Source organism: Macrobrachium rosenbergii, chromosome 44 (assembly GCF_040412425.1).
Source record: "Macrobrachium rosenbergii isolate ZJJX-2024 chromosome 44, ASM4041242v1, whole genome shotgun sequence".
NCBI classification, from domain to species: Eukaryota; Metazoa; Arthropoda; class Malacostraca; order Decapoda; family Palaemonidae; genus Macrobrachium; species Macrobrachium rosenbergii.
This window is the reverse complement of record NC_089784.1, coordinates 35093955-35108644: the sequence shown is the minus strand read 5'-3', so window position 1 is coordinate 35108644 and position 14690 is coordinate 35093955. Positions and strand designations below refer to the sequence as shown.

Sequence of the window (14690 nt, the reverse complement as noted above, 5' to 3'; positions counted from 1 at the left end):
GAGGTAATGTCATCAGTGCACTGTAGGCATTACTTAACCAGCATCCCTTCAGCCCCTAGCTGCATCCCTTTTACTGTACCTTTATTCATATTCTCTTTCTCCTTCCATCTTACTCTCCACCCTCTCCTAACAATTGGTTCATAGTTTGACTGTGATGTTTTCCTCCTGTTACACCTTTAAAACCTTTATACTCTCAATTTCCCATTCAGTGCTGAATGACCTAGTAGGTCCCAGCACTTGGCCTTTGGCCTAAATTTCATATTCCATTCCATTACACATTGCCTCTCTAATGATTCTATCATACACTCTTTCAGGTACATGTTTACCACATACATAATTTTTCCCTTTACTTTTAAACTGTTCATATAATTGTCATAAGCAGTTGATACATGTACACTTTTTCTTGTCTAAATTTACACTTTCTCAATCAATCTTTCTGTTTATATTTCAATCAACATTCTTCCATACATTTTCCCTGATATAAAAAGTATTGTTGTGCCCTGATAATTTTTAAAAGTCACCTCTATGACTTAAACAAGTTTTACAAATATACTGTAAGGCTAAAACAACCACCATTTTATCTTATACTACAAGACTTATTACTTTTAGCGAATCATCAGGAAACCATGATTAATAAAAGTAAATGATTAATGATTATCAAAAGTGAAAATAATAGATGGACAAGCATACGGTGCATGTGGAGGTACCCGGCCTTGACCTAGATTACTACTCATATCCAAAGACAAGACTTTTCCTTCTGGGCCCCAAGAGGATCAGTGCAGGGGCAGTACCATATTGGTAGAGAGCAAGAGTGGGGATGATTAAAAATTTTTTTTTTTTGTATTTTACGCCTCAGTAAAATGATGTTTTAACATTCATGTCTAATAAATTGACCTGATGATGACAACTCCCACCTTAAACTGGTGCAATTAAGCATTTCTATCATTTAAGGCAGTATTCATATTAAAAAATTCAGGTGCAGTATAAACTGTTGATACAGCTCCATTCTCACAAATCTGAATATGGAATTTAGTACAGTACAGTAGTGCAGTAATAAACCAAACTGTGCCTAAACATAGTTTGGATGAATTCTGTTGATGACATACTGGCATTTGGGAATCCTCTTTGGGGAATATTTCAATATGAAAACTCTCTGTATTCTTTGTAAGTAAGGATATAATAGTTATAAGATCAACTACACAGGATAATAAATTCTCCCACCATCCAAGTTCTGAACATGTTTTGGTGATTTACTCACCGAAACATGTTAAGAACTGGGATGGTGGGAGAATTTTACAAGCATAACTTGTGCAGTAATTGCAATGCAGTACTAATATTTTTAATGCTTTAGGCAGTGGTTGAGTCATATACTCATGTTGGGACATTTTGTTAAGAATAACTTTGGTTGTGATATTACTAGCAATGAAAAGCTATACTTACTAATAAAAATTACTCATGACTGGACAACAAAACTTTAGGAACCAAGAGGGTAGGGGTGTCAGATTATTTGGAATAATTTATTATTTGGTGCAGTCCTGGTAGAGTTACTATTAATAATGGTAATAATCCTACTACTACTACTACTACTATTACTCCTCCTACTGCTACTACTCCTACTACAGCTACTACTCCTTACCAAGTTATTGCACATAAAATAAAAAAAAAGGCTGGAATCATCATGCTATAAATATGAATGTACTGTACCAGATAAAAACCCACTTGCTTTTTAACCATTTCCAAGTTTCTAACATATATAAAGGTACACAAACAAGGCATCATTGGAAGAAATGTATTTCTAGAAAGTTCTATGTACAACAAATGTTTCAACAACTCAAAAGAAAGCATGCACAGTGCATTTATGCCTTCTTTCCTGGCAGTGAACTAAGATCAAGATTTTCCAGCTGGCTAATGAGATCTTGATGCTTAAATTTATCTGGGGTTGCGTGGAAAGTTTTCACTAACTCCAGCTTAGTTTGATCAAAACCTCCATAATACATCTGCACCTGATTAACCAAACACTGGGCTTCAAAGGAATTCTGAGGAAAATGGAAAGAAAGATAGACAGATTAGAAGAGACCTTCCATACTGTTAGCTACTTTCTCCAGTGCAGTCTTCCATCCATGACATTGCAAAAATAACTAATATTACAATTAGTGAACCAAGCTTAATGCAATTACTTCAATATACAGTACTTGTTATTTCAATCAAAAATTACAAGATGGAAGATCAACAAGAAATACAAGTCACTATCTTGTAAATGTTCTTTGCTGGTCTTGTCATGTCTGCCCATATTCTCAACTGGAATGGCCTTTTTAACAATGTTTAACTTTTGAAGTTTCAGTGATTTGACAACTGAATGGTATGATCTCCCAATAATTTGGTCACAGACAAAACAAAACTTAATAAAATTGTGCAGTTTTGAACATCATAAAAGAAAAATCAAACTGTTAGATGGTACTCTAGATGGAAATGAATGTGTAGGATGATCAGAATTAACAAAGGTAGGCCTTGAAGAAGGTGTAATGTCTTGTTATCTAGGCAACATATCCTGTACTGTATGGGACTGTGAAGCTCCCAGTAAAGTGGAAGTAAGAAAGATAACAGCAAGAGAATAAAGTGTTACGAAATTCCTCGATAAACAGTGTATATAAATCACACGTATTTATAAAGCAACACACTTATCCAACCAGCAGAAATACAATCACTTAAAAGCAACAGAGAAGATTATGAACTGGTGTGACTAGAAAAGGCTCTGAATCATGAAAGAATTATATGCCTGTACTAAGAGATGTGGTGCCCAGGTGTTGGAAAACAGACCAAGATCACAAAGTCTGAGATGGTTTGGGCATGTGGCAAGAAGGGGAGAGGAAAAATCAGTAAAAACAGACGACAATCACAGATTTTGATCAGTGGGTGGGCCAAGGAAATCTTTGGGAAAAGTGTATAGATGATGGGAATTTAGATATGTGGCCTGATGGTAATTCAGACATGTGCAACAGAATGGGGAGAGGAGAAAACTCATAACCAGTCTAACCATGTAAAGGGAAAATCCGATGTTAAAAATGGTAATGATAATAAATACTATTATCCCACCACCACAAGGATATACTGTAATGAAATACTGTATATGGTCACAAGAGGAAGTGAAATGTTCAGTACTCACCACAACATCTTTGTTGTACTCTCCATGCATCAGAACAATACCCCGTTCCTCTTTCAAATCTGGGTAGTGAACCAAAGTAAGGCATTCTGGAGCATTCTCTTGATAAGCCTTGAGGGTATAAACATTATTAAACAATTAGTACAAACTGCATATACAATATAACATCTCATAGTCAAATAATCAAAACAAACATTGAATTGGTTTTGTGCCAAGTATAATTTACCTGATAGTTTATTAGGGGAGTGAAGTGGGCTTCATGGCCAGCAAACTGGACAACAATGAACTCATACCCTGTGTCTCTTGGTAAGGCAAACAAGAACTGAAATGAAAATGTGGATTAAGGACATAAATTTAACTTGAAATTTTTTTGTGATTCTCTTATCTACTACTCCTTTAGCAGTGTTGTTTCCTCATATGCAAAAGACAACTAGTTACTGGAACAGAATACAGCTATAAACTAGGCCATTTTTCATATACTTCTGAACACCCTTCTAAATGACATGAAACTGTAATCCTACCATGGGAACATTTATTATAAAAAATATCTAAAAAAATAATGACAACGAATTACTCACAAACTGTATAGGGCATTTATAACTTAAGGTAAAACTGAACAAAGAAATCTACAGTAAGTTTCTCACACATTCTGGTAACCAATGATCCTATGTAGTAAGATTTATTTTTCATATACAATACTTACCATAGGGTACTTCAAAGCATTTTCATACAATTTGTCGTAAGTTACTGATGGTATGACTCCGCTAACAGCATCCTTATTTCTAAAATGTTCTGTCCAAATCTGGAAGGGAAGATTATGACAGTTTCAGTAACAAGATGCTGCTTGAGAAAATAAAGTTAAAAGATAAAAACTGGAGGAATGAAAGCTGAATGATGTGTGAATCTTAAAAACTATCTCTTTTCTCTCTCTCTGTCTACCTCTCTTCCCTTGACCAAAACAAGATTTAATTGGTTTCATAACAGAACCACACTGTCACAGTTACTATACACCAAATATCAGAGTAAAAACACATAATGAGTCATTATCAAACATATTAAGTACTCATAGTTCTTGTAAAACACTTACATACTGAACATCTTCATTTGACTTGTCTTTCAATAGGTCAGTTTTCATGATGCTCTCCAGTTTCTGAAAAAATAGGCAATTAACTATTACTGCGCTACAGTACCTGGGAATTGAATTCACTTACAAAAAATTGAAGAAATAACCAAAACTGCTCTATAAAAGCAAATGCAACAGTATTATAACAAATCTATATTTGATATCACAATAAGACCTGGCAACAGTACTCCCATTTTAGCAGGAAATATTCAAGAAAAATGTTATTTGTTGAATAGTTACATACATAAAAGATAAGCTCCTCAACATTATATTTTAACTTATTTGTAAAATTATACCAAGAATGCATCCAAAAAAAATTCCTCAAATTCTGTCTCTTATTCACACAATGTCAATAACAAAAACAATTTTTTTATATATCAAATTTGATTTCTTCATATAAATCCGTTACTCATGTAGTCAACATTCATGATCCTCGAACATATAAGAAGCTGCAGTCTTTTGTCTGATATGCAGAGGTGTTATTCCTTTTCGGTCTCCTAGACAAAAGAATCCATTGTCTGAGACATTATCAGGCCACAAATAAAGGCTATACAGTATATAAATGATGGGATGTGGTGATAAAAACATCCATTTTAGGCACTGTAGAATAATCAATCCTCAGAATGCTTTTGACAGATGAAAGCAGGTGACTAAAACAAGATGTAATTGATTAAAGAAATACTGAGGGAGGGTGGGGGGTGGCTACTGATAATTATGGGACTGACAGCTTGATGTAAGTTGTTAGACAACAGTTTACAGAAATGTCCCTACAAAAAGACCTGCTTTTACAGGCAGTTTTCTTTTCGCCTTTGAAAAATTGTTTTCTTTATGGCATTAACAGAGTAACTATTATAGTCATGTTTTCAATATTCAATAAGCCAATAGTCAATAAGCCACTATTCAAGTTTGTTACCAATCAAAATTTGTAAATGAAAAGAACTTGTTATTCACTCAGAACACCACTTAACTCTCAAGTAATGAGCTTTCATATTAGGTAAGTCATAATGATTAAGTGATGATCACAAAGTGAAAAGACGCATAAAACTGTGTGATATTAAGAAAACAAAAGCATGGTTGCCACAACAAGTATAATTAAAAAGGACTTGACTATAGGTTCAGTTCATAATGATCAGACTCTATCTTAATTGGGAATCTGTAAAATCAAAAACTAATTTATACATATTCAAAACCTAAAATTTAATTTAAAGTATGTAACAGCAAATACTTACAAGATATAACTCAAGAATCAGTTTGGGATACTGATGTCTCTGGGTTTAATATATAACTAACAACTGGGTGACAACTTGCACTTTCTTAAATATTCTTTGGAAAGAGTCAAAAGTACTAAAAAGGTCAATCCACAAAATAAAATTCTCACCTTTTGAGGAGCAAATGTATATGCTGCCTTGGCCAAAGGCTCTTTGCCCTTTTTGGCTACTTCAGAGAATCCATGACCTCCAGGCTGACTTTCTTTGAATTCTTTCCCTTTCTCAAATTTATTAAGGAATTCTTCTGGATTTGCTCTGGAAACATAAAATAAAGCATAATAAAAATTCAACAGAGTATACTCCTTTATAAATCAAGTAGACCACCAGGTTTTTTTTTTGACAACTTTATAAATTTTATGCACTTTGACTCTCAAGTTGTCTTGCTGAAAAATGATATTTTTATGATAAAATAAAGTTTTTGTACATACTTACCCGGCAGATATATACTTAGCTATAGTCTCCGACGCTCCCGACAGAATTTCAAAACTCATGCACACACGCACAGGTAGGTCAGGTGATCAATCATACCCGCCGCTGGGTGGCGGGAATAGGAACCATTCCGTTTTCTAATCAGATTTTCTCTTCCACCTGTCTCCTGAGGGGAGGCTGGGCGGGCCATCAATCGTATATATCTGCCGGGTAAGTACGTACAAAACTTTATTTTATCATAAAAATATCATTTTTGTACATGCAACTTACCCGTCAGATATATACTTAGCTGAATGGCACCCTTGGAGGAGGGCAAGAGACAGAAAATAACTAAAAACGGGAAACAACATATGTTGTAGGATAAACAAAAACCATGGTTCTTACCTGATTGGGCAGAAGACTTCATGGATACTGTCTATGAGTCTGCTTGCCTCAGGAGCTTCAGCGAGGATGTGACCTGTGACTGACAGCCCTTCTGGATCGTGCCAATGGGGAATGACCCACTAACATGGCCGAGCCTACAGCGGATCGCGTCAAAGGGGGCTGACCCACTTACATGACCGAGCCTACACCTGAATCGTATCAATGGGGGCTATCCCTCTTACATGACAGAGCTAGGTGTCCATACAAAATACAAGGAACATGACAACCAATCCCGACCACCTGACCAATTCTAACCTTGTTAGTGATAAGAATTGAAAGGGGAAGCATAATTCCATCACCCTCTTTCAACCAACCATAAAAAACACACACCACCAAGCCTTAAAAACAACTGAATTAGCTAAACTAAATAGGATTGATTCAGCTCCCTGTCCCAGCACCGAATCCATGAGATACGTATGCTCCTAGAGAGAAGCACTTATCATCGTTACTCTAATATCTCGTAAGTAATGAGATCACGACGTTGAATTACACCTCCAATAGGTTGCCTCTATAATAGACTGGAGAGACAACGTCTTGTGAAAAGCTAAGGATGTAGCAATGGCTCTCACTTCGTGTGCTTTTACTCTAAGGAGCTTAAAGTGCTCATCCTCACACGAAGCTATGCGCTTCCTTGATGACGTCCTTAATAAAAAGGACAGCGCATTCTTTGAGATCGCTCGTGAAGGATTCCTGACAGAGCACCAAAGACTTTCAATCGATCCTCCCAGTAATTTCTTCTTTTCTAAGTAGAATTTAAGGCTCCTGACAGGGCATAGAGTCCTCTCCAACTCATGTCCCGTCACAGAAGAGAGACCTTTTAATTCAAAGGTTCTTGGCCACGGTTTAGAAGGATTCTCATTCTTCGCTAGGAAGAATGGTTTAAAGGAGCAAATAGCCGAACCTTCCTTAAAACCAACTTTGCCATCTAAGGCTTGTATTTCACTTATTCTCTTAGCTGAGGCAAGGGCAAAGAGGAAAAGTGACTTCCTGGTGAGATCCCTGAAGGAAGCTTGATGAGGAGGTTCGAATTTTTAGACATTAAGAATTTCAAGACTATGTCTAGATTCCAACTGGGAGGTTTTGAAGTCATGAATTTTGCGTTTCAAAAGACCTTATAAGGTCATGAAGGTCTCTGTTTTCCGAGATATTCAGATCTCTGTGTCTGAAAACTGAAGATAACATACTCCTGTATCCTTTAATTGTGGATACAGCGAGGTTGCAATGTTCCCTTAGGAAGATAAGGAAATCAGCAATGTTTGTCACAGAGGTACTGGAAGAGGATATCTTATTGGTCCTGCACCATCTTCTAAAGACCTCCCACTTGACTGGTAGGCGCGAAGGGTTGAGGATCTCCTGGCTCTTGCAATAGCCTTCGCAGCTTTGTGCGAAAAACCCTTCGCTCTGACCAGACCTTCGATAGTCTGAAGGCAGTTAGACTGAGAGTGGGGAGATTCTTGTGGAATCTGTTGAAGTGGGGCTGTTTGAGAAGATCGTTCCTGTGTGGAAGCGATCTTGGAAAGTCTACTATCCATTCCAGTACCTCTGTGAACCAATCTTGAGCTGGCAAAAGCGGAGCTATCAGGGTCAGTCTCGCGCCTTCCGGCAGACGCAAACTTTCTTACCACTTCTCCCAGGATCTTGAATGGGGGAAAAGGCACCCGTCTAATCCTGTCCAATCTAGGAGAAGACTGTCTATTGCAACCGCTCTCGGGTCCGATATCGGAGAGCAGTAGTTTTCTAGCCTTGCATTCCAGTGGGTTGCAAAAGGTCGATATTCGGCCTTCCCCACAGGTTCCACAGTCTTTGGATGACTTCTGAATGGAGAGTCCACTCTGTGGGAAGGACCTGATCCTTCCTGCTGAGAAGGTCGGCCCTCACATTCCTCTCTCCTGTACAAATCTGGTGAGGAGTCTGATCCTCCTCTCCTGAGCCCATAACAGCAACGTTTTTGCCGTTTCGTAAAGGGAGAAGGAGTGTGTTCCTCCCTGTTTTCTTATATAAGCCAGGGCAGTAGTGTTGTCTGAGTTCACTTGGACTACTTGTCCTGAGACAAGGAACTCGAACTTGATGAGAGCCAAATGAACTGCTGATAGCTCTTTCTTGTTGATGTGCCAGTTCACCTGGTCTCCATCCCAGGTGCCTGACACTTCTCTCGACCCTAGTGTTGCCCCCATCCCGACTCCGAGGGCGTCTGAGAACAACACTAGGGTAGGGCTCGGTAACTGAAGAGACAGTCCTTTGCATAATTTTCGAGGGTCTAACCACCAGTTGAGATCCTCTTTATCTTGTCCGAAATTTGGAACAAAGTTGCTAAGTCCTGAGACTTCTGGTCCCATCTCTCCTTTAGGTAGAACTGAAGAGGTCTCAGATGAAGTTTTCCCAAGGAGACGAACTGTTCCAGCGAGGAAATGGTCCCCAGCAGACTCATCCACTCCCTGCGCGAACAATGTTTTCTCCTTAGAAAGACTGTCACCTTTTCTATGCAGCGATCTATTCTCTCTTGGGATGGAAAGGCTAGAAAATCCCGAGAATCCATCAGAATCCCCAGGTAAACAATGCTCTGCTCTGCGGAACAACCTGGGATTTCTGTAGGTTTACTAATAGTCCAAGGGACTGTGTCAGATTTAGGGTGATCGACAAGTACTCCAGACAACTGTCCTTTGATTGAGCTCGAATCAGCCAATCGTCGAGATACATTGATATCCTCACTCCCTCTAAGTGAAGCCAGCGTGCCACATTCCTTAAGATGCCCGTGAACACTTGTGGGGCCGATCGAAAGACCGAAGCACAGGGACCTGAATTGAAAAACTTTTCCCGAATCACGAACCTCAGGAACTTTCTTGACGAGGGATGAATGGGAATGTGGAAGTAAGTGGCGTCCTGCAGGTCCAGGAGACCATCCAATCCCCTGGACGAAGAGCTGCAAGAACCGAAGAGGTAGTTTCCATTTTGAATTTCGTCTTGATTACGAAGAAATTCAGGGCGCTTACATCCAGAACCGGTCTCCAACCCCCCGAGGATTTCGGAACCAGAAAAAGACGGGTTGTAAAACCCGGGAATGGAGGTCTTGAACGGTTCTATTGCTTCCTTTTCTAACATTTGTTCCACTGCTAGAAAAAGAGCCTGGTTCTTGATGGGATCCCTGTAGCTGGCGGATAACTCCTGGGAGTTGATGTTAAAGGAGGACTTTCCTGAAGGGGATAAGGTAGCCTCTTCTTAAAATGGAGAGGGACCAGTCATCCGCCCCTCTCTGTGCCCAGACCTCGGCGAATTGTAACAGTCTGGCACCCACTGTCGAGTCTGGAGTACTCGTTCTTCATTTGGTCCTTCTGATAGGACGAGAGAAGACCTTCCTCTTCTCTCGGGTCTTTTGCTCCTGAAGGAGGATCTGGACGAAGGACCACCTCGAAAGGGCTCCTGAAAGGGAGCCTTCTCCTTCTTGGCGAAAGGGACGGCAGGTCTGGTCCTCTTCGATGACTGGGCCAAAAAGGTCCTGTGTCGCCTTTTCAGATAACGAACGAGAAATCTCCTTCACCAAATTTTGAGGAAAAGGTGAGGAGAAAAGGAGCAAACAGAAGAGAGGATCTCTGAAGAGGAGACACAGACTTCGTGAGGAAAGAGCTGAATACTGACCTCTTCTTCAGAATAGCAGCTCGAATAAGGCAGCGACTTCAGCGGAACCGTCCCTCACTGCTTTGTCCAAGCAAGACAAAACACTCACGAAGTCATCCATACACAGGAATTGGGATCCCAGTCCTGTTGGCCAAAGCTCCAAGAGACCAATCCATAAAGTTGAAGACCTCCACAACTCTAAAAGACCCTTGAGGAGATGGTCCATTTCGCTCATTCCCAAAGTCGCCTTCGCTGAAGAAAGAGAAAGTCTCCTGGAGAGTCAACCAGATTAGAGAAATCTGCGTCAGCTGATGTGGGGAGCCCCAACCCCATAGGCTCCTTGGTCTCATACCACATTCCTGATTTTCCCAAAAGTTTCAAAGGAGGGGAAAGAGAAAACCGTCTTGCTTGCATCCTTCTTAGATTGCATCCACTCCCGACTCCTTTAAAGGCCTTCCTCATCGAAATCGTAGGGCGCATCTTGACGAAACGAAGAGGGTCTAGTTGACTTGGTGCTGTCCCACAAAGATCCCGGAGAAGGAGGGGCAGCATGACAAAGAGAATCTCCAAACTCCTGAATCAGAACCGAAGCCAACCGTTTGTAATCCGAAACTCCAGCGTCCTTAGGAGAATCCTCTTCTGAAACTTCCTCCAAAGCAGCAGGCGGAGAGGAAGGCTTAAGAGAAGAAGAGCGCCTATCAGGCGGCGAGCCTGGAAGGAGATGCACTCCTGTCCCAACGAGAGCGCCTACCAGGAGAATGGCGCCTGACCGGACAGGCGCCTGACAGGAGAGGGGGTCCTGTCCACTGATGAGAGCCTTCCAGGAGAGGAGGCCCTAAAACGAGAGGCGCTTGGTAGGAGAGTGGCGTCTGCGGAAGGAGGAGCTTGGAAGAGACGCAGCGCCTGCCCAAAGGAGAAGTACTGTGAGGGTAGTGCGCCTGGAAGGAGAGGCGCTTCTCTCCGATGGCGCCTGGAAAAAGAGCGCCTGCTGGGAGACTGGCGCCTGTTCGCGAAGAGCGTCTACGAGACGAAGAAAAACTTGCTAGAAGAAGGAAGCTTGGCAGGAGAAGAGCGACGAGTTGAAGAAGAGAGCTTCCTGGAACTCTTGACAGGAAGAAAGTCATCCTTCCTACGAGAAGAGGTGTCCTTAGCAAGAGATCCAACAAGTGCCGATAACTGCTCCTGGAGGCCGATCAAAATCTTCTTCGTCGAATCCTTCACTCCTGCTGGAGAGGAGGAGGGGGATCTACGAGCTCTCTTCCTGACAACAGGAGAATCCTCCGGGAAGCGCTCAGGGCTCGAGTCCAAAAGCTCTACTCTAGGAGCCTTCCAGGATCTCTTCAGAGGGCGCGACTCCTCAGCCGAACTCCAACCACATCTCGGAGAAGACGCGTCAGACGACGAGAAACACTTCTTCAGGATGCCTTTTCTATGGCGATCCAAGGCAGCCTGGGACGCAACTACAGGATCTGCCGAAGGGACGCCTGATCGTTGGGGATGCTCTACATCCCCCTGCGACTTTCGACATTCCTCCTCCACTGGTCCTGGGAGTTTGGAAGAGGTCTCAGGCCTAGGAGCAATGCGGAGCCGATCAGACCCCCCTCCACTACACTGGGGACACTGCACATATCACTGTCACTCTTACCTTCCTTCGCCGCATCGCAGTTGCGATTTCATACTGAAAAGTTCCGCTTTCATCGCAGCCATTTCAGAGGACGAATCCACAGGTTCGATGAAGGGAGAAGGGCTGAAACCAAAGGATTAGGAGAGTCTACTGGGTTAATCTCTAAATCGTGCTCAGCAGAGCGAGACCTACTCGAGCTTCTGGAGGAAGCCTTCCTAACTCTATCCTTTTCAAGCTTCTTCAGATAAGAAGTCAAAACCTTCCATTCTTGATCAGACAATTTCTCACACTCCTTGCACCTATTGTCGAAGAACAATCATTCCCCTACACCTCATACATACAGTGTGAGGGTCTGCAGCTTTCGGCAACCTCACCTTACATTCTTGCCTAGCACACACACGGAACACAGGCGAAACATTAACGTCAGACATCTTAATGAACAATCCAAAAGCAAATCCAAAAACAGTCCACAATAGCGTATGCCAAACCAAAAGATCCAATCGTCACCAAAATCAGGCCAAACAGATCCTCAGCAAGCGAGAAAACGAAAATCAAAGCAGGAGGAACCAACAACAGATGTTGCCGGAACCAGCGACAGAGAAAATCTGATTAGAAAACGGGAATGGTTCCTATTCCCGCCACCCAGCGGCGGGTATGATTGATCACCTGACCTACCTGTGCGTGTGCCGCGAGTTTTGAAATTCTGTCGGGAACGTCGGAGACTATAGCTAAGTATATATCTGACGGGTAAGTTGCATGTACAAAATCAGAAAGTAAAAACTTGTTCTTCAAAACATAATGTTTCTATTTTCAGATTTCCACATGGATGATACAAGAAATATGCTTTTAAATGAGGCAAGAACTTGAGTGTGGTGGCATTAAAAAAGTTAAGCAGCTGTGCCAGAAAAGACCACACAGAACTGATGAAATATGGTATGACCTATTCAGAGAATGGTTTGTGCTTCATACAAATATATCACTGTTCATATCCTGAGGTTTGCAGACATCACCATCATCATCACTGCCTCCAGTGCAGTGTGATGCAAAGGACCTCTTTGAAATTCTGCCACTTGTCATGGCATCAAGTACTAAATGAACAGATTTCAGTTTATGAGCCAAGTAAACCTTAATTTCTGTCAGAAATTCAAGTTCGATACAAATGATGGTAAATCTTACTAGAATTTGAAGCTCTGGAATACATCACTTCTAAAGATGACATATAAATACTTTTTCTGATACATGTATTGTTCTAATATGGGGAAGCAACAGCCACGAGTAAGGGATTGTTAAACCCAAGTGTCATAGCACAGTAAATATATACAGTATCCATTCTCAAGTGGAAAAGGTTAAAAGATGGAATTTTAAGAGTCCGAGGGTATAACAATAATAAAGTAACAAGCTGACAGTAAACAAATGGTCATATTCAGCAACTCATAACAAAATGATATCCACTAATTATATTCCAAAAACTAAACACACTAAAAGAATATACTGTAGTCACTTCACCTACCAATTTCATGCAACAAAATAAAAATGTTTTTATTATAAAGTACTTACTTCTGATATTTGGCAATTTTTGCTGCATATTTTTCGAAGTATGGATTCTTTTCCAATTCTTCTATAGCCTTAACCATTGCATAACTAGAAGTGCTAACCGGTCGTTCACTCATTGCAACCAATACTTTTCTAACTGTGCATCCAATACGTAGTCCAGTAATATTCATGCCAAAAAAATAAGAAATCTGGAAATAAAAGAATGAAAAGTTAGATAAAACTAACTTCAATACTGCATATTAGAGTACAGTACCCTTTTAATCATAATGCTCTGTTGTTATAAAACTCACATGCACATTCTGCTTTTGCTTAATCATGGCTGAGACACTTCTCAATGTTGTGCAGCAAAAGTGCAAAGTCATCTGTGATACAATATCTAATGCTCAGAGCTATATCAGTATGTAAACAAAACTGCACATCTATACATAACTACAATTCAAAACAAGAAAATAGTTGGCATCATCATACCATATGTATACAGTTGTTTTGTAAGTAAGCTTTTGTGTACACTTTCTTGCTCCATAAGACTGATTTATTAAAATAATTTCTAATAAGTTCAGAAATGTGTTTAATGATCTTCAATGATCACACTACTTTATTTAATAACGTGAACTTAGGAGACAACAGAGGCAATACTCTTATGCTGCTGTGTGAGGCAGCACTCTTAAGCTACATTCAGTCGGCAACAATGGATCAAAGTAAGGATATTGTGTGGTAGCATAATCTTTTAAACATTACCCTAAGACCTCACTGATGTGAGTCAATCAGGAAACCAGCACAAAGCAAACATGAATTTCATACTTTACATTAGTTTTGTGACCAAGCCTTTCTCAAGAAACCATCCTGAAGTCCTCATGTTGACCATGACATAAAAAAGAAATTTGTTACAATTTTCAAGATCTAACACAAAAAGTTGCAAACTCTTTTTTAGAATACAAAATATTATGACTCACATCTAAAGATGTTTAGTGATTTAAAAGTGTTTGATAATGAAATGACAAGAAAGTATCTGCAGTTGTGAAAATAACAACATTTGAAATGGTTGTTATACGAGGGAACACATATGCAGCAAGTGTTTTCATGAAATATTTGGGCCATGGAACATTTAACCAAGAGAGATCCTATCACTTCTGAAGAAAAATGTAATGAATGAGTTTAAGAAAAGTCAAGAGAGGTTCACAAGAGGCTAAGGCTCTCGACCAAGCAGGCAATACATGTGACACCACAAGAATGACTAGGAGATCGAAGGGGACAAAGCCCACTTCTCTTTCCATGGGAGTTCAGGTCAAGTTACAATGCACTGCCAACAGGCTAGGCTAAGTGGCACTTGGCTCTTTTCCTTTTGGAAGGTTATGTAGACTCTAGGAGGGGTAAAGCTTCATTGGTCAGACAGGACTCTGCACCCTATGTTAGGTTAGATTAGGATATCAATTTTCCTTGAACTGTCATTGTCACCAATAACAAGCAACATGTTGCTTGAATGCAAGTGATATTGGA

At 40.4% G+C, this 14690-nt stretch overlaps 1 protein-coding gene across 3 annotated transcripts in view; it reads right to left on the bottom strand.

Annotated features, from left to right (window-relative positions):
- Positions 1–1775: 1775 nt before the first annotated feature.
- Positions 1776–14690, bottom strand: part of LOC136829518 (ATP synthase mitochondrial F1 complex assembly factor 1) — a 158865-nt gene continuing 145950 nt past the window's right edge. For all 3 annotated transcript variants that reach the window (XM_067088316.1, XM_067088315.1, XM_067088314.1), the window contains 7 exons: positions 13197–13381; positions 5662–5806; positions 4248–4310; positions 3864–3962; positions 3387–3482; positions 3164–3271; positions 1776–2036 (listed from right to left, as the gene is read on the bottom strand). In XM_067088316.1, coding sequence (XP_066944417.1) covers positions 1857–2036; positions 3164–3271; positions 3387–3482; positions 3864–3962; positions 4248–4310; positions 5662–5806; positions 13197–13363 — 858 coding nt within the window. In that variant the 5' untranslated portion in view covers positions 13364–13381 and the 3' untranslated portion in view covers positions 1776–1856. The remainder of the gene's footprint in view (positions 2037–3163; positions 3272–3386; positions 3483–3863; positions 3963–4247; positions 4311–5661; positions 5807–13196; positions 13382–14690) is intronic.